We start from the raw sequence: 20,484 nt of genomic DNA, 5'->3' as shown, positions 1-20,484 counted from the left end.
AGAAATAAGAAATACTTCACATGTAAAAACTAATTATAAAAACATAAAAAGTCCATTTACCTTAATTATCTGTTCAAATGCTAAGGCAGATTGTAACATCATTGGTCTCTGACTCTGAATCATCTGCTGATCGATAGAATTGTAAAAATGTGCCACCTACAAAGTAAAAGTCCAATTAGCAAAAGTCAGTAATAAATAGTGTACTTAATTTTTAATTTTTCTTCATTTTCCGTTGTCTGAATGGAAATAATAATTTTTCTCAATTCTAGGATTTAAAAAATAGACTTTTTTCATCTCCATTATTATATTTATGCATGTATTATTATACACAACCAGCAAATATGTGTTGACCTCCTATAATTTGGCAAGGCATGTCCTGGGGGCTAATTAAACAAAGATTATAAAACCTAGTCCCTGGACTCAAAAAGTACAGTCTCACAGAGAACACAGAGGAAACCAGAAAAGCATGGTAAGTGCTAAAAAAAAACCATCCTGAACTCTTAATCCTTGCAACTCTCCAAACCTGCTCCTTCCTTTTCTAGTAAATAACACAATGATTTATACATTTCTTAGACCAAAAAACGTATATATTTGCATTGTCCTTACTCTTCTCTCACATCCCACATTAATGAAGTCTATTGACTACATACTTTGATAATTTATATTGAATCCAACTTCTTCACCCGCCTCAATCAATCCCATCCCACTCCAAGCACCCTCATCTCTTGGCAAGACCAGTGAAGCAGTCTCCTAACTGGTCAATTTCCCAGTAGGGCCTCCTATTGTCTATGCAAAGTCTCCAAATCAATCAGAGTGGTCCTTTCTTAAATATAAATCAGAAACCTTTTGCAAACTCAAAACCTTCCAATGACTTCCCAATACATCTGAGAAAAAGTCCCCAATCAGGAAAACTGGAAGCAACAGAGCATATACTATTACAACAACCTGGAAATTCTATTATCTATCCAACATCCTACTACTCTACTCTAGCTAAATGTCTACTCATAAGTAAAGGTATATATAAATAGATTTTCCCAGTTGTTCTTCCAGGGGTAAATACAAATACTATATAATCATTCATTCATCTTTTGAGCTCCTATTGTGTTAAGCTAAATATTTAGGATACAAAAGTGAGCAAGACTCTCTACTTTTGAATATGTAGTCCCTCTCTGAAATGATCACCCACCTCAACCCCTTGTGCTCTTAATAAAACATATGCTATATAATCTTCCAGACTCACATCAAACACCATTCATTCCTCTGTAAAAATTTATCTGATACTATCTCTACCTCTATCCAGGAAAATAATTGAAAACTACTACCTCTCTGCTCTCACCGGACTTTGTGAACATCTATAATATAGTACTCGTAATATATTAAATACTGTATTGATATGTTCACATATCTGCCATCACTCTATGAATGGTACTGCAATACATAATGGGCTTTGGAGTCAGAGAGACTTGGTATCAAATCCCAGCTTCATAACTTGTTAGCTGTGTGGCACTGGAAAACCTGTTACAAATCTGATCCCAATTAGACCAGTCAGGAGATTAATATAAATAAGGCATCTACCAGAAGGTTAGTATTTAATGACAACTCAATGTTTAGTTTGCTCTCTCCCACTAGACCAGTGGTTCTCAACCATATTTGATTTGCACCTAAGGCTACATTTGGCAATGTCTGGAGATATCTTTTATTGTTAGGACTATGCTCATGCTACTGGCCAGAGATGCTGCTAAAAACATCTTATAACGCACAAGATGTCAGCAGTTGAGAAACCCTGCACTAGTTTATGACAGTAATATGTTCATTCTTTTATCCTCACTGCAGTGTGACTTGGGGTACAGGTGCTCAATTAATCTTTGTTGAAGAAAAGAATAAGTGAGAGACCAAATACACAAGATACTGTACCTGGCTTCTAAATCCTAATAATCAAGTGAGAGAGAAATTTTTTTAAAAAACAAAAAGTGATTTGCACACTGCACAAAGAATAAGGAACAATCAACTAAAAGAAGACACAACAAAGAGAGTGAGTTTTTAGTTGACGATTAAGGGAAGACTTTGAGTTTTCTAATCAGAAAATACAGATATCAGTGCATGGAGCCACGTTCAAGTTTCATATAATCATGAACCAGTGCAATATGAGGGGAAAGTATAGTAGTGAAGGTCACAACCAAGAAGGTTAGTACATAATTAAGAAGGGCCTTGTATACTGTGCCAAGGACATAGTCAATAAGGTGATAATAGTTGGTTTTAAACTGGTACATGATATGACGGTAATGAGCTGAACAGGTAGACTGAGGAAATAACTAAGAACAGAGACCAGTCCATCAGCCTGGTAATTCTCTAAGAACCTGCCCCTTGAAAGCAGGCAGAGAACCCCCTTTAATTAGAAGGTTCTTTAAGACCCATGCAAGTAACATGATAGAAAGATGAACAACAGAGAATATAATATTCTATTTTTCTGAAAGCTTATAAAATGAAAAGCAACAATACCTTAAATTATTAAATGCCTATAGCATTTACAAAGCAAATTGTGTAGCAAATCAATTTCACAAGAGCTAATGGTGTCATTCTACTAGCCTAAAAAAATAAAAAGTAGAAAACAAATATCCAAATATAATGAATTCAGAATAGCCGTGTTTTCAAATACGTAATTTCATACTTGTTTAAGAATAATTGCTTGCTTGCAGAATTTCTGTGCAATGTTTGCAACTTGCTGTATTTTGGCAGGAATAACAAAGCCAAGTGCAGAAAGCTGACGAACTTCTCTCAGAAGAATCACCAACCGATCTGAATAATACACTTTTAATGATCCATCATTAGAATCCAATTCCATAATTCTACTGTTAGCCTCAATACTACAAAACAAAATGAATGACTTTTTAAGTTTCATGTTCTCACTCTTCTGATTGATATATATAAAGTTAATTCAAGGTAAAAAAAAAATTTTAATTATAGTTTCAACTTTTCTTTTTTCACATAGTATCTCACAATTCAGATCTTGATAATAAACTGTAATAACTAAAATATAACAATATTTCAACCAAGCACTTTCGAATTCAGAAAAATCAATCTCTCAACTTTCAACTAAGATTCAAAACTGACATATATACAATAAAGAAAAAAGGTTTTCATTCATTTTCTAAAAGTTTTTTTTTTACTCCTCTTACTTGGTTCTTTAATACTTTTTATTATTATTATTACAGAGAGAGAGAGAGGGAGAGAGATAGAAACATCAATGATGAGAGAGAATCATTGATTGACTGCCTCCTGCACGCCCCACACTGGGGATCGAGCCGGCAACCCAGGCATGTGCTGTGACAGGGAACTGAACCGTGACATCCTGGTTCATAGGTCGACACTCAACCACTGAGCCATGCCAGCCAGGCAGTTCTTTAATACTTTTATTAAAGGATCAATTAGGAGTAGAAATAACCCAATGTTTCATTTCTCTACTATTGGTTTTACTATCTAAGGACTGTCCTTTCTTTATGTTTCTTGTAAAGGATATAATTGCAAATTTTACACTGGGACACTCAAATCAGCAACAATTGTAAAAAGTAAGCAGAGCTAAATTAAGCATAAAGTATTATATTTTCATGACCTTTCTTTCAGGATCAGGTTTATATAATGCTCATTTTAAGTCACTTCCACAATTAAGAGATCTTTCAGGATTAAGAAAGGAAGCTACTAAAAAGCAAAGAACAAATCTAGTCAGCCTATTTAATAACACATAAAACAGGGCATACTTTAAAATGAATTGAAATTATTTAGCCAAAACTTTTCTATGTGAACATAGAGCCTGTAAGAAAATTATTATGGTGGTCCTTTTTGCTTTTATTATCATCTAATCTTCAAAATTAGGTTCCACATACCAGGATATCCTAAAATATGTTCCAAAACACACTGCCTCTCTGGGATAATAATGAGTTTTACAAAAAAAAAAAAGTGGAAGTCAGGGTATTTCATTGTCAAATGGGAAACAAATACTGGGTTGAACAAAGTTACACAGGCTCTTCCCAGCAGGTGTCGGTCCTTTGGTATAGGATGGATCTCCACCAGAGCCATAGTGAAAAAAGTGTGCATATATTCCAAAATTAGCTAACTGAAGAAATCTTCCTTCGTTTTTTGGCCTGGAACATCTCTCCTATTTTAGGTTCAGAATAGAAAGGAGAAAAGTTAAATGACGTGAAGTTATAATCATTATGCCCTAGCACCTTTCAGTTCTTCTATTCTTCCTCCAACACCAAATTCCAAGATAAAAGGGAAAAAATTATTTATTCAGTTTAAGAAGCTATCACTTATGGCCTAGTTGTCCTTCTTAGCAATATAGGGAAAATAAATGGAGTTTCATATTATAAAGTTACTTTTAGAAAGTAACAAGTTTCTAAAAATTAAAATGTGACAAGTTTCTAAAAATACAAACAATTATATTCTTGGAAAGTGTACCAGGACAAAGAAACAATGGTTTTTCTAGACCATCCTTTTTTTTTTCATTTTTAAATGTATTTTTTACTATTGATAGTATTACAGATATCTCCTATTTTCCCCCACTTTCCCCCTCCTCCCAGCGCCCACCCACCTCCCCAGGTCTTCATTACCTATTGCCCATACCCATGAGCTATGCATATAACTATATAAGTTCTTTGGTTTATGTCTTCTCGTCCCCCGAACCCCACATCGAAGTATGTCAGTCTGTTCTATGCCTCCATGTTTCGGATCTCATTTTGTTGGTCAATTCATTTTGTTCCACAGATAAGTGAGATCATGTGATATTTGTCTTTCTCAGTTTGGCTTATTCCACTTAGTATAATATTCTCCAAATGCATCCATGCTGTCCCAAAGGGAAAGAGATCCCTCTTTTTTACAGCTACATAGTATTCCATAGTGTAAATGTCCCACAACTTTTTTATCTATTCATCTACTGATGGGCACTTGGGCTGTTCCAAATCGTGGCTATCTATCTATAATAATAAACGTGTAATATGCTAATTAGACCAGACAGCCAAACAACCTTTCAGACATCCTTCCGGAAGACCTTCCAGACGACCATCCCATGACCGCCCTGCAGAGGGAAGCCCAGGCCACCGGCCGGCAAGGCGATCAATTGAGGGGCTCCACAATCGCCCCAAAGAGGGAGGACTAGGCCACCAACTGGCATGCTGCAGCGGCTGGACAGGGCCTTCCTCTGCGGGGGCGATCTATCGCAAAGCCCCAGTCCGGCGGGCAGGGCCTACCTCTTTGGGGTGATCAATTCAGGTCTCCTGGACTGTGAGAGGGCACAGGCTGGGCTGAGGTACCCCCTTCCAGTGCACAAATTTTGTGCACCAGGCCTCTAGTTATAAATAAAGCGGCTATGAACACAGGGGTGCATATATTCTTTCCCATTGGTATTTTGGGGGTTTTAGGATTTTTTCCAGAAGTGGGATGACTGGGTCAAATAGAAGTTCCATTTTTAATTTTTTGAGGAAACTCCATACTGTTTTCCATAGTGGCTTGCACAAATCTGCATTCCCACCAGCAATGAACTAGTGTTCCCTTTTCTCCACATTCTTGCCAGCACTTGTTGTTTGTTGATTTTTTTATGACAGCCATTCTGACAGGTGTGAGGTGATAACTCATTGTGGTTTTAATTTGCATTTATCTGATGATTAGTGACTTTGAGCAGTTTTTCATGTGTCTCCTGGCTATATGTATGTCCTCTTTGGAAAAATGTCTATTCAGGTCTTCTGTCCATTTTTTAATTGGATTGTTTGTCTTCTTTTTGTTGAGTTGTATGAGTACTTTATATATTTTGGATATTAACCTCTTATCAGATATATCATTGGTAAACATGCAGTGGAATTCCTTTTCAATTTGATGGTGGTTTCTTTTACTGGGAAGAAGCTTTTTATTTTGATGTAGTCCTATTTGTTTATTTTCTACTGTTTACTTTGCCCTAGGACAGTGATGGCAAACCTTTTGAGCTTGGTGTCAGCATTTTGAAAACCCTAACTTAACTCTGGTGCCGTGTCACATATAGAAATTTTTTGATATTTGCAACCATAGTAAAACAAAGACTTATATTTTTGATATTTATTTTATATATTTAAATGCCATTTAACAAAGAAAAATCTACCAAAAAAATGAGTTCGCGTGTCACCTCTGACACGCGTGTCATAGGTTCGCCATCACTGCCCTAGGAGATGTATCCATAAACATACTACTATGTAAAGATGTCTGATATTTTACTGCCTATGTTTTCTTTTATTATTTCTATGGTTTCATGACTTCCATTTAAGTCTTTTATCCAGCTTGAGTTTATTATTGTGTATAGTGTAAGTTGGTGGTCTAGTTTTGTCAATTTGCATGTGTCTGTCAGGTTTTCCCATCACCATTTGTTGAAGACACTGTCTTTACTCCATTGTATGTTCTTGCCTCCTTTGTCAAATATTAATTGACTGTAATGATATAGGTCAATTTCTGGGATCTCTGTTCTGATCCATTGGTCTATATGCCTGTTCTTATGTCAGTACCAGGCTGTTTTGGTTATAATGGCTTTGTAGTATAGCTTGGTATCTGGTATTGTGATCTCTCCTACTTCATTCTTCTTTCTCAAGATTGCTGCAGCTATTCAGGTCTTTGATGGTTCCAAATAAATTTCTAGAGTATTTGTTCTAACTGTGTGAAGTATGCCATTGGAATTTTAATAGGGATTATGAATATTGTACCAGCCTTGCATCCCTGAAATAAATGCCACTTGATTATGATGTATGATCTTTTTAGCATATTACTGGATCCAATTTGGTGAGGATTTTAGCATCTGTGTTCATCAGGGATATTGGCCTGTAATTTTCTTTCTTTCTTGTGTCTTTATTTGGTTTTAGAATTAGGATAATGCTGGCTTCATAAAAAGAGCTTGGAAGTGTTCCTTCCTCTTGAATTTTTTGGAATAGTTTGAGGAGGATATGTGTTAGTTCTTATTTGAATGTTTGGTAGAATTCACCCATAAATCCATCCAGTCCAGGGCTTTTGTTTGCTAGAAGTGTTTAAATTACTGCTTCAATTTCATCAGTTATTACTTGCCTACTCAGGTTTTCTGATTCTACCTGATTGAGTTTTGGAAGATTGTATGTTTCAAGGAATTTGTCCATTTTACCCAGGTTTGCCAGTTTGTTGGCATATAGTTGTTCATAATATTTGCTTACAATCCTTTGTATTTCTGTGGTGTGCACTACTATATCACCTCTTTCATCTCTGACTTATTTGCGTCCTCTCTGTTTCTTGTAGAGTCTGGCTAGGGTTTTATCAATCTTGTTTATCTTTTTAAAGAATCAGATATTGGATTTATTGACCTTTTGTACTTTTTTTTTTTTTTTTTAGTCTCTATGTCATTTATTTCCACTCTGATCTTTATTATTTCCTTCTTTCTACTTCCTCTGGATTTTCTTGTTCTCTTTCTAATTCCTTTAGTTTTGGGGTAAGATAGTTTATTAGTCCTTTTTCTTGTTTCTTGAGGTAGGCCTATAGAGCTATGCACTTCCCTCTCACAACTGCTTTCACCGTGTCCCATAGGTTTTGGTTGGTTATGTGTTCATTTTCATTTGTTTCCAGGAAGTATTTAATTTCTTGCTTGATCTCATTGATAACCATATTCATTGTTTAATAACATGCTATTAGCTTCCATGTATTTGAGTGTCTTTGAGTATTTTATTGTACTTCATTTCTAACTTCATGCCATTGTGATCTGAGAAGATGCTTGGTATTATATCAATCTTCTTGAATTTGTATAGACTTGTTTTGTGCCCTAGCATGTAGTCTATCTTTGAGAATGTTCCATGTGCACTTGAATATACATTGTTGCTTTGGGGTGAAATGTTCCATAAATATCAGTTAGAACCATCTGATCTAGTGTGTCACTTACGGCCTCTGTTTCCTTGTTAATTTTTTGTCTGAAAGATCTATCCCATAATCTCAGTAGGGTGTTAAAGTCCCACACTACAACTGTATTGCTGTCAATCTCTCCCTTAAGGTCTATCAAGAGTTTTTTAATGTTCTTGGGTGCTCCTATATTGGGTGCATATATGTTTACAAGGGTTATATTTTCTTTTTGAATCAATCCCTTTACTATTATGAAGTGGCCTTCTTTGTCTCATTATGGCCTTCATTTTGAAATCTTTTTTTGTTTAATATGAGTATTGCTACTCGATGTGTTTTTTTTTTCCCTTTCCATTTGCATGGAATATATTTTTCCATCCCTTCACTCTCAGTCTGTGTGTATCTTTTTTTCTGAGGTGCATCTCTTGTAGACACCATATATATGGGTCATGTTTCTTATCCAGTCACCCTATGTCTTTTGACTGGATCATTTAGTCCATTTACATTTAAAATTATTATAGATAGGTATTTGTTTATTGCCATTTTTATTTTCTTTATGCGTATGATCCTCTCTCTCCTTTTCTTCTTCTTAAAACAATCCCTTTGACATTTCTTGCATTGCTGGTTTAGTGGTATTGTACTCCTTTAACCTCTTTTTGTCTGAAAAGCTTTTTATTTCACCTTCAATTTTAAATGACAGCCTCACTGGATACAGTAGTCTTGGATTCAGGACCTTGCTTTTCATTACTTCTAGTACTTCATGCCACTCCCTTCTGGCCTGGCCTGAAGTGTTTCTCTAGGGAAGTTAGTTGACATTTTAATGGGAACCCCTTTGTATGAATTTTCTCTCTCTCTTTCTTGAGGCCTTTAAGATTCTTTCTTTGTCTTTAACATTTGCCATTTTAATTGTGATGTGTCTAGATGTGGGTCTCTTTGGGTTCATCTTGATTGGGATGCTCTGTGCCTCTTGAACTTGTGTGGCATTTTCCTTCACCAGGTTGGGGAAGTTTTCTGTCATTATTTCTTTAAACAGGTTCTCTGATCCTTGCTCATCCTCTGCCTTTTCTAGTACTCCTATAATGTGAATATTGTTATGTTTCATGTTGTCCCAGAGCTCTCTTAAGCTATCTTCCTGCTTTTTAATCCTTTTTTCTATTTGCTGCTCTAATTGTGTATTTATTTCTACCTTGTCTTCCAAGTCACTAATTTGGTCCTCTGCTTCATCCAATCTACATTTAATCCCTTCCAGTGTGTTCATGTCAGATATAACATTCTTCATTTCTGTCTGGTTATTGTTAATGACCTCTATATCCTTTCCATGCTGTTATAATTTGCACTAAATTCCTTTAGCACCTTTATAACTATTATTTTGAACTCTATTTCTAATAGGTTGTTTACCTCCATCTTATTTAATTCTTTTTCTGCACATTATTTCTCTCACTTGGAGGTTGTTTCTATGTCTCCCCTTATTAGCTATCTCTTTATATTTGCTTCTATGTTTTAGATAGAACTGCTATGCCTCCCAGTCGTTGTGGGATGGCCTTATGTAGAAGGTGTCTTCAAGTGTCCAGTGGTGTAGACTCTGTTCACCTGAGCTGGATGCTCTAGGAATGCCCCTTGTGTGCGTTGTTGGGTTCTCCTGTTGTAATTGAGACCTGACTGTTGATGTCTCATTATGGGAGGGATCGCCCCTCTCACTTGCTGCCAGTGAGGTTCAACCTCAATGTCTTCGTGCCACCTGTCCAGTGGTCAGGGACTCCTCAGCTCAGAGGCTGGGTCTGCCTTGAGTCTCACACCTTGATTGACCCTATTCTGGGTTGTACTTCCTTTCCCCCACAGAGCTGGTCACACAGGTGTCAGCTGTAAGCACTTGGGGCCCTGCTGGTTTTTGCCTTGCTGAGCAGTCTGGGATGGTATCTGTGGGGTAACCCAAACTGCTGTTTCTAATTAGATCAGGCAAAGACTCAAAGTCTCCAGAGAACCACCTCTGCCTGCAGTCTGATTGGATTCAGTCTGAGTATTCTCAAGCAATGGTCCCCAGGTGGGGTAAGAGGTTTTCCAACAGGGTGGGACAATTGCTTCTGCCAGGAGGCTAATTGCTATTCTCGGTCTCTTTATAGGCCTCAGAAACTCCACAGGGTGGGGCAGAGGATTATCCATAGTGTGGGTCAACTGTCTTTCCCCCAGGCAAAAACATCAGGATAGTACAGGTTTACCTGAGAAAGATGACCTCTGCAGCATGAGGGAATGACTCAGCACAGGAAACCTGGGTGTCTGCCTTCCAAGCCCTATCCCCAGATCCCCCAACCCTGGCTTATATTTATACAGCTCCAGTCCACTCTGCCCACCCTTTGCCAAAACACAAGGTGAGTGGCTGCAGACAGAATTTTGTGTGTTGGCCCTTTAAGAGGGTGCCTGCATTTCCATCCCTCTATCCCTGGCAGAAAGCAATCCAGCTGTTTTTTCACAGCCAGATGTTACGTGGACACCTTTCTCAGTTCTGGTCCTCTATGCTGGGGGGGCCCAGCTTGAGGATTAAACCCCAGAGTTCTCAGTGGCAAACCCCAACAGCTGAGATATCTCTCCGTACTTCAACTGCTGTCTGTGGGAGCCCATCCAGCCCTTTTGTACCTCTGCCCTTCCTACCAGGCTCTATGAGGTCTCTGCTTTCTGTCTATGGTTACCAGGGTTCTCTCCAGGTAGTCCTCAGTTCATTTGTCAGGATGGCTCTTCTGTATTTTTGCTGTATTTCCAGTTTGGTCCTGGGAGCATGTCTGTGAGCTTCCACTTACTCTGCCACCATTTTTAATCCCTTTAGGCCATCCATTTTAAACTCCCATTAGAAAAATTAGGTTGACCAATTAAATTACATTCAAAACATATATAAATACCATTAAAACAAACAATTTTAGAAGAAGGAAAGCCTAATTCCAAAAATGGAATCTGCAGTTCTGGGGAATGAACCTGAGAAACAAGGGGGAGGCAGTCAACTAACTACATCATCAAATTGCCAACCCTAATGACTGAAAGGTTGATAAACAAAACCTAACCAAAAAACGTAAAGGAGTAGCAGCAAGTGAGAAGAAAAAAGAGAGTAGAGATGATTAATTCCATCTTGCCACTGGACTAATAACATAAGAAAAAAGATTCTTGTGCAGATTTCACTGTTTAGTATATTTAAACTTACCACAAACCCGATCTAGAATCAGACAAACCAGACTGAATATCCCTGGACCAATCATCAAATTGTTCTTGTTCATACAGTTTAAACTGCTCTAAGAGATCTTCAGCACTTCGATGGAAAGATCGATATCCTGATGAGTCAGACAAAACAGCCTCTGCTATCTTGATGGTATCATCCACCTTAATAAGCCAAATTACAAGAATATTTATTATTTAAAATCTAACAAAATTAGCATAAAATAAGCCCCATTCTCTGATCTTAGAAATTCTTTTCCCATTCATCTATAAATAGTATAATAGGAGATTTTCCAGTGAATATAAAAATATCAACCCCTAGTTTGCTCCTAAATTATACAACCTCAGGACAGCAAAACACAGAGGAGAATGCATACAAGGCATAATCTGAAGGTTAAAATAAGGGAAACTCCAAGAATTTTGCAATACTCCTCAATATATTAAACATCAGTTTGGGCCCTTTGCTAAATGCTCTGGTTAATATCTCAAACAATGATTAGTGCAATTTGAATGGCAATTTAAAGGAGAGACATTCCTTTCCTTCATAACTGTACAAAGAACAATGTAGCACCTCAGAAAGCTGACAGAAAATGAAGCAGCATCCAAGTAAAACATCAAAAATACAAGCTTGAATAAGTAAAAATCTCGAACATGTTAGCCTTAATAGTACCCTATAGCTGTGCGCTTCTCTTGAATATTTTTACAAAGACACTTACCTGGAAAACTGCAATTGGAATGACAAATGGTTTGATAATTATCTCTATACAAGGAATGAGAAGAACCATTACAAATTCCTCAGCACACTTTTTTCAGAATTCTACTTTTCACATAAAAATTTAATGGATATACAAAGAAAAATAGAAAATGTCTTTTAATGTTTTCACTACAATTCTAGAGTGGTTTCTATATTAATTTAGCAGACTTTACAGTTATTGTTCTTCAACTTTTATTAAAATAAATACCTTCATGCCCTGACTGGTTTGGCTCAGTAGATAGAGCGTTGGCCTGTGGACTGAAGGGTCCCAGGTTCGATTCCAGTCAAGGGCATGTACCTTGGTTGCAGGCACATCCCCAGTAGGGACTGTGCAGGAGGCAGCTGATCGATGTTTCTCTCTCATCAATGTTTCTAACTCTCTATCCCTCTCCCTTCCTCTCTGTAAAAAATCAATAAAATATATTTTAAAAAAATAAATAAATACCTTCAGTTCCAACTGGCGAACCCAAACTATATTATTGACAACCTCTGAAAGGTTTTTGCCAGAAAGTGGTCCAGATGCATCACCAGGAATTCCTCGGCTCCGGTTCTCAAAATCTAATCGAAAATCTATAAAATTTAAATCAAATAAATGATTACACATATTTAGCAAAGATTTCCTAAAGGCTTTTGATGTTCCAAGAACTATGTCAAATACTGTAGACAGGAAAATAATAAGAGTTGGTCCCTTAATGCAGTCTTAATCCTAAATGGTTTACAACATAGAAATAAGTGAGCTACAAAAATATATTCTCCAGCAAACACTATATTTTCTGATAAACTTTTACCTTTAACTGAGTCCACAAGCCTTGCCAGTAAAGTTTCTCGTTCTAACATCAATTCTTTGCTTATAATTGGACGCTTCACCAACTCTTTGTATTTCAGAAATGCTTGAAGAAGCTAATATAAAATAAAATAAGTATATGTTTATCCCAAGTGCATTAACTTGGTATATACATATATGTCTCCTAAAATAGCATAAAGAAAGTATTAAATTTTAAATATTTCAGTATTTTACCTGTTGTGGACTATCTTGAATTTCTGAAATATAATTTTTCAATTTTCCTGCTATTTTTCGTTCCACAGGTATAATAATTTTTTCATACTGAGACACTGCAGCTTTCCACAAAGGCTAAACAAATTGTCAATATTGTTAGACATTAATATCTAAAAAATCTGCCTTTAAAAAGAACAACACAAACAGGAAATTATATTTAGAAACATATATATTCAACCTCAGTATATGGATTATATTGCACTGGATTCAGGCCAGTAAAAGGTTCAAATACTCGAGCCAGGATTTTCTCTTCACTAGCAGGTAAAAAATAGAGAAGCTTCTCATGAATTGTTCTAACATCCAAGACCTAAAACAAATATTAAAAAAACAAATTTATTTAAATAAGTAAATCTGCACAAATAGGTCTAAAACTTAAAGATACTGAGCAAGAATTTCTTTACCTAGGTCCTCTGAAATGAAAACTGAAACTATAATTTTGAGAATTACTCCTCATCAATATTCAAAGTGATGCACAAAGACATACTGTATCAACACATCAATCAGTGTGCTCAAATCTAGTGAAAAATATGACATCTAAATATTTTTAAATGTGCTTAAAGCTCATTTATATTATAGCTCCTCTCCTTATCATAGTATTTCTGACAGTCATAATTCTGCATTAAATTGCAATTCTGATAATGAAACAATATTAACAGTTCTATTATGTATCATTTACAAACTACAGGAAAACAAATTATTATATTTTGTATCTAAAATTTTCCCAATAATCAAAAGGTAATCAAAAAGGTTAAGTAAAAACACTATAATCTTCCATTTGAGTAGGAAATATCTGTACAAACTCATGATTTATTTTTATCTTGCTAAATACAAAACACCAATTTAACAAGCCTTCCAACAGAAAAGGCCTAAAAGCATTGATAACTAAGTAAAATTTAACACTTCCTCAACCAGATTTTTGTTGCTCAATACCATTTTTTACTAAAAAGAGCCAGGCTCTTGGGAAAAATTACTAATTCCAGGTATGAGATAGAAAACATAAAAGATGGGCTGGTACATTTTGGGGGGCTTAAAAGTAAGGAAATTGTCAAAGAAACACTGGATTCATGAAAAAATGACACAAGAGCCAACTTACAGGGAGCACTCACTGCCCACACATAAAACAATGTAAATAAAATAATGATAACTATAATGGATGGAAACATAAAATATAACAACTCATGGGTTCATAATAATTCTTCTAAAAAACATTTCATTGATTACCAATGGAACTTACTATGATACTAACTTACTTATTCATTGATTTTAAAAAGTGATAAAAGAAGTAATTGTCTACAGCTATTCCTACACACACTTTATTTCAGAGTAACTAATAAACTAATGAGGAAAAAGTTCTTCCACCATGACTAACAACTGTAGAAAAAACAACAGAATTAGAAAGTCCCCATTTTATATTTCCTCGTAATCATTAATGGCTGCTAAAATCATTAAGAAAAGAATGGAGAGCATTATAACAGATGGGTCAGGCTAAACATACCTGAACCCACATATCAAACTAAAAGTTAGAAAGTACCTATAAAGCAGCTGAGACAATCAGAAAAATTGAACACTGGTTAGATATAAAATAATGTTAGGAAATTGTTATAATTTTGGTGGATGTGACAGTGGTATTGTGATAGGGGTATTAAGGATGAAAGCATATGATTTCTTGAAATGGCTTTAAAAATACTCTAGAAAAAAATAAAAGGAAGGCAGGGTAGACAAAGATGGAATAAGAACTAAATAATGTCAAAGGCTGTTGAAATTGAGCAGTGGATACATTGGTATTCATTATACTATTTTACTTTTAAATATGTTTTTAAGTTTTTCATGGTGAAAAAGGTTTTTAAAAATCCCCAAAGAACTATGGTTCCCATAAGCAGAAAAGAAAAAAGTCAGCTTTACAATCTTTTCATATTCTCATTTTGCCTATCCCTTCAAGCTAAATATATGTCCTATGCTGAAATTCAGAAGTAATGAAAATTAAGCAGCTATTTCAAATATTTCCACTGAGTAACCCCCTAAAAAAGCTGTACTGCTTACAAACAATTTCAATAGCCAAGGGAATATCTGATAGCTTACATATATGGACAGGTGGGCTGATTATCTTTTTTATAACAAAGAAAAAAAAAAACCCAGAAGTTCACAATTTACAAGTTGAACACACACCAAAGAAAAAGAAAGGCGGTGGAAACCAGCACTATCACACCAGATGACTGTCATAAACTATTTCACATGAACTTTAACCCTATTCTCTCCCAAAAATATAAAGAGTTCCTATCAGACGTAGTGCTTATAAGTTATAAAATACATTCATAAACACGTGAGGACCTACTTCAAACTTAAAGAAAGAAGCCAAGCCCTGGCTGGTGCGCTCAGTGGTTAGAGTGCCAGCCTGGTAACAGAAGAGTCTCAGATTCCATTTCCAGTCAAAGGCAAGTACCTGGGTTACAGGCTCAATATTGGTGTAAGGAACCAATGGAGGTGTCTCTCTCACATCAATGTTTCTCTCTCTCTCTCTCCCCGCCCCCCTTCCACTTTCTCTGAAAATCAATGGAAGAAATATCCTCGGTGAGAATTAACAACAACAAAAAAGACAAAGAGCCAAATAATCAAATGATACCTCTTCAAGGCGTTTGCCAAGTTTGTCAAGTGTTTCAGGGAAATATTTTTCATTTTTCCATGGATGAGGAACGTAGCGCTGCCACACCTGACCTGTTAGATGATTACAGGCGATCACCCACTGTTCACAAATTGAAATACCAGCTTTCAGATTTTCTTTCACAAGATAATAAGGATCTTCCCATAGATTCAAAGTTCCCAACTTTCTCTGAACAAATCTTCCAAATGAACCACCTAATAAAACATAAAGCAAGCTTCTTAATGGAAATGTCTTTTTAGAAAATAATTATAGAATACATAACTACAACAAAATTAACATACAAATTAGTAAACTAAGGTTCTATGAAATACCACAATGCACACCCTTAGACTAGCACTGTCAATAACAAATATTTAAAAAAAAACAAGTATTTTTGCATCCTGCAATATATCAAGTACATCTTTAAAATGTAGAAATATATATATTTTTAAAGGCTGCAGAGCCTACCATATGGATATAGCATGATGTAACTAATTCTCAATTGTTATTTGTTACAAACAATGCTACATAAATATCCTTATGTACTTGTCTAATATTTTCTCAGGATAATAATGAGAAGGACATTTTCTGAGTCAAACGTATTTGCACTTTTAATATTGAGAGATAAGCCAATGTAATATTAAAGAACTTTTTAGTTCATTACAAAATAAGTTCTAAATTAATACATGCATAGGGACTAAAAATATACGTAAATTTAGTTTTATTAATGGTCAAAGAATTCGACCATAATTTAAATTAACCAACTATATACAAATATCTATTTAAATAATTATGTATCATTTGCTTTCAGAGTTACTTGAAGCAACAATTATTACTTTAAGAGGCATTTTTAGTAAAAACTTAAAGAAAAAAAAAACAGAAAACAAAATAAAACAGGCTTCCAAAATTTCAAAAGTTTATTCTTTACTGGTACCTATGATCTCTAAGAGATGTAACATTCGTGACTCAGGATAATGATCATGCTCTGTTTGTCTCCACACATCATCAACAACATCCCGAGTAGTCTCTACTAAGTCAACGACTTCCAATAAGGATAGGCTGTCCAAGTTATAAAACTCCTAAAACCAAAATGCATTCATTTTTAAATATAACCATTTCTTTACCTTGGGCAATATAGTCAAAATGTTCTGACTTTTTCAACTGCTACAACTCTAACATTTGCCATATTATTTTCTCCTTTTTCTATCAGATGATATATTGTTATACAAATACTCTTTAAGTACCTTCACAAACATAAATTTCATGAAAGCCAGAAAAAAAAAATAAGAACTGCAAAAAAAAATCTATTCATTTAATTTTAACTTTGGCCTAATTTTCTTTAACTTTGGATGCATTTATTTTATTTACCCAAATAAAAGTAGCCATATATACAATATCCAATGTAGGTGGCATATCTCCATTCATTTACTGCATTGTATAATGTTACCAATAATACAAGGTTTATTATTCTATATTTCATCACTGTTATAAAAAGAGTTTGAAATTATTTCAAATACTTCATTAAAATATTTTTTAAATAATACTGGAAACAAATAGAAAATTACTTTATTTTTTAAAGAATAGATTTTTTATAATCATAATTAATTTGGTCACTTATTTGATCTCTCTGTAGATACATCAAGGGATAATCAATCAAATAAGTAAAAAACTAAGGCTTTTTAAATTATAAGTTACTTCAAAATGCTAATCGGAATAAAGTGAACATTCTTTCAAAAGAACATATATTACCTCCATATAGATAAACTTCTATTAGTGTTTTAGGTTTTTGTTTTTCCCTATCTACCTGCAGAAAAGTAATTACGTTTGAGAAAAATATTTACTAGAGATTACAATCTAACTTTTAAAACTTTTAGATTTTTTTTTAAATGCTTTTATTGATTTCAGAGAGAGGAAGGGAGAGAGACAGACAGACAGAAACAGCAATATTGAGAGAGAATCATAGATCAGCTGCTTCCTGCATGCCCACTACCGGGGATCTAGTCCATGACCCAGGCAAATGCCCTGATCTGGAATAGAACCTGATCTCCTTGTTCATGGGTCAATGCTCAACCACTGAGCCACACCAACTGGGCAAAATGCTTAGATTTTTAACTTGTACTCATATTAAATACACATCTTAAATAAACCTTGCTATTTATGAAGGATATATTTTGTTTGTAACCATTAAGTAATGATTTTAAAACAGATAAATTTATTAAACGTACAATTCTAAAGTACTTTTATCAAAAACCTAACAGATAATATATATGAATTACATACTCTTGAAATTGTTTCAAATAATTCTTTAAAATAACTGGCTCTTTCTTTACTAATCTGTTTATTTCCACGATGAGTTTGTTCTATCCAAAACTGGAACTCATCATTTGGTGTAAGAATACCTGAAAAAGTGAAAAGGAAAAAATATGTCAATTGAAAATGAAAAGCCAGAAAGTAATTTGGTTTATTCACAGATTTTGAATATTTCCTATATTCTTGAGGATGCATTGAAAAAAATATTTTGTAATTTCTATCAACAGAAAGTTCTTACTTGAATCCACCAGAAATAATAACAGCACCAAATTTATACTTCACATCAAGTTTATTGCTCAGAATGACTCCTGCATGCTTTTGTAAGCCAATCAGACCTACACTGTCAGTCTACTTACATCTATGAATTTGCTTCTCAAACACAAGGCTTTCCTAAATCTAATTCCAAAATCATTCATGCTACTGCATATTGCCAAACTGGAGATGATTATGATTTAATCAATCTTTGCAATTTAATTTCAAAATATAAGCAAATTAAAATAGTTCTACTTTTAAATGTGCTTTTAAATTTTCCAATGAACTAGATGATCTCTACTTGCCTAATCACATGCTGGAAATAAACGCACTATTCTTTCTGAGTCTGTGAAATTAAAAAAGCATTTAATTTACTAATTAAGCAATAAATACATTTTTCCAATATTTTAAAATAATGACTTATGTATGTCATATAAGTAATAATTTAAGTATAGGCATAAAATTATAATTAGTTTCAGATAAAATACGTTTTAAAATAAAAGTCAATGGCTATTATCTTTACAAAGTATACAATTAGGGTCAATCCTCATTATTCAAGAATCAATTATATTTCCTATTTTATGAATTGCACATTGTTAAAGATTACATTTTTGTCTTCTCCAAATCCATATAAATCTATTCACATAACAGACGCTCAGGCTCAGCGAAGACCCAAACTTGTGGAAATAAATCTCTGAAGAAATATATTAATTTACTTATAAGACAATTGTTTTTCTTTGATTAAGCTATCATTATATACCTCGTGTGTCATCTTCCTTAAATTTCATTTTTGATAAATTAGTGTCTGATCTTCGTAGAACTATACCCAATCCAGCTTCTAGTTCACTCAAAAGATTCTGAAGTTTGGGATCAAAGTCTCTACTCCATTCCTGATCCTAATAAAAACAGACAAGAGCAAACATTGATCAAAAGCTTGCCAATCAAATTGACTTCCTAAAACACTACCAAAGAACTAAGCCCACATATGCTTATTTCACTCAAAGCTTGACACCACCTCTGTCTCATTAAGGGAGAAAAAAAGTCATAATGGCAACATAAGAGCTTACGTGGATTGCATTTTATGCATTTCTCCAATTTTCATCAAAGCTTACTTTAAAACTTTTTTAATTAAAAGAATATGCACTTTAATTAAAAAATTAAAATACTAATGATATTAACAGCATATAAAGTAATACTTACATTTCTATTTATGAAAGTTTTATCAAAATCATCTAAGGTAAAAAAAAAAACAACAACAATGACTATACAGCTACTTTACTCACCTTTAACAACATTGGTGCAAATACCTGCCGTACTGCTTGATAAAGGGAATTTATAGGTGATTCTAACATAGATGAAACAAGAATGTTGTTATGTAGGTTCTGATCAGTAATCACTTCAGGTCTCAGCTTGAAAAACACCAGCACTTTATCCTTTGTGTCAGCAGAATCAATCTAAAGTGATAAATGATTTTTAATGTTATCTTCATAAAAGTTAATTTTTAAAAGAAATGCTCCCTAAAATATTGTGTCCCTGTAATGTTATCCCTTGGGAAAATAGTTATATAAAAATAATTGTACAGCATATTACAACCAATCTATCTCTGCTCCTTAAGAATAAGACCTGGGCTCTGCCCTGACCGGTGTGCTCAGTGGTTAAAGCCTCAGCCTGCACTCTGAGGGATCTCGGGTTCGATTCCCGATCAAAGGCACGTACCTGGGTTCCAGGTTCAACTCCAGCCCCAGTTGAGGTGCATGCGGGGGGCAACCCATCCATGTGTCTCTCTCTCTGTGTATCTTCCTCTCCCTTCCAGTCTCACTATTAGACTCTGTGGCGGAGTGTCCTCAGGAGAGGATTAACAACAGAAAATGGAAACTTGGCAAATTGGATATCCATTCACTAACTTAAAAAAGAATATAATTGTTCTGTACGGGAAACCTCCTTTGGTCAGGTGGGATGCAAGCCGCTGGGATGCAAGCGTGGAGACAGCCTTTGGCTCCTGGAGACCAGGAAGGCTGGAGAGGGACCGGCGTCGCTGTGGGTCAGATGGGGGCGTGCAGGGGCTCAGGGCAGGGTGCAGGGAGCCGTACCGCGTTAGAAAAGGACATGCCGGCTTCGGAGCGCTGCACCCGGAGGAGCATCTGGTTCCCGTCGTCCAAGAAGTTGTTGATTTCCGGACTGTGGTGCAGCAGCGGCTGGTCCCAGGGTCCCGAGTCCACTCCAAAGTAATTCTGGGTGGTGGTGAGGATGAAAAGCTTCCGGACGTCCTCGGCCACGCCCGCCATCACTTGGCAGAAGGGGAGAGGGAAGGGCGCACAGGAAAGAGAAGGAAGAAGAAACCTGCGCGAGGGAAGTGAGGAGCAAGGCTCGGCTCAAAGCCGGAGCCCGCGAGGGCCTGCAACGCTTGGCGTA

The 20,484-nt window shown here is 35.4% G+C and overlaps 1 protein-coding gene across 6 annotated transcripts in view; it reads right to left on the bottom strand.

Annotated features, from left to right (window-relative positions):
- Positions 1–20,478, bottom strand: part of DYNC2H1 (dynein, cytoplasmic 2, heavy chain 1) — a 289,555-nt gene extending 269,077 nt beyond the window's left edge. For all 6 annotated transcript variants that reach the window (XM_005856867.2, XM_005856868.2, XM_014539785.1 and 3 more), the window contains exons 1-13: positions 20,163–20,478; positions 19,356–19,526; positions 18,833–18,968; positions 17,791–17,909; positions 16,445–16,589; positions 15,493–15,725; positions 13,051–13,179; positions 12,834–12,947; positions 12,604–12,715; positions 12,261–12,385; positions 11,051–11,226; positions 2,669–2,864; positions 61–156 (exon numbers count right to left, since the gene is read on the bottom strand). In XM_005856867.2, the coding sequence (XP_005856929.1) occupies positions 61–156; positions 2,669–2,864; positions 11,051–11,226; positions 12,261–12,385; positions 12,604–12,715; positions 12,834–12,947; positions 13,051–13,179; positions 15,493–15,725; positions 16,445–16,589; positions 17,791–17,909; positions 18,833–18,968; positions 19,356–19,526; positions 20,163–20,357 (1,947 nt within the window). In that variant the 5' untranslated portion in view covers positions 20,358–20,478. The remainder of the gene's footprint in view (positions 1–60; positions 157–2,668; positions 2,865–11,050; positions 11,227–12,260; positions 12,386–12,603; positions 12,716–12,833; positions 12,948–13,050; positions 13,180–15,492; positions 15,726–16,444; positions 16,590–17,790; positions 17,910–18,832; positions 18,969–19,355; positions 19,527–20,162) is intronic.
- Between the last annotated feature and the right edge of the window lie 6 nt (positions 20,479–20,484).

The sequence above is a fragment of the Myotis brandtii genome, unplaced genomic scaffold (genome assembly GCF_000412655.1).
Source record: "Myotis brandtii unplaced genomic scaffold, ASM41265v1 scaffold105, whole genome shotgun sequence".
Taxonomy (NCBI): Eukaryota; Metazoa; Chordata; class Mammalia; order Chiroptera; family Vespertilionidae; genus Myotis; species Myotis brandtii.
Note: the sequence above shows the minus strand (reverse complement) of the source record. Positions and strands in the feature narration are given on the sequence as shown.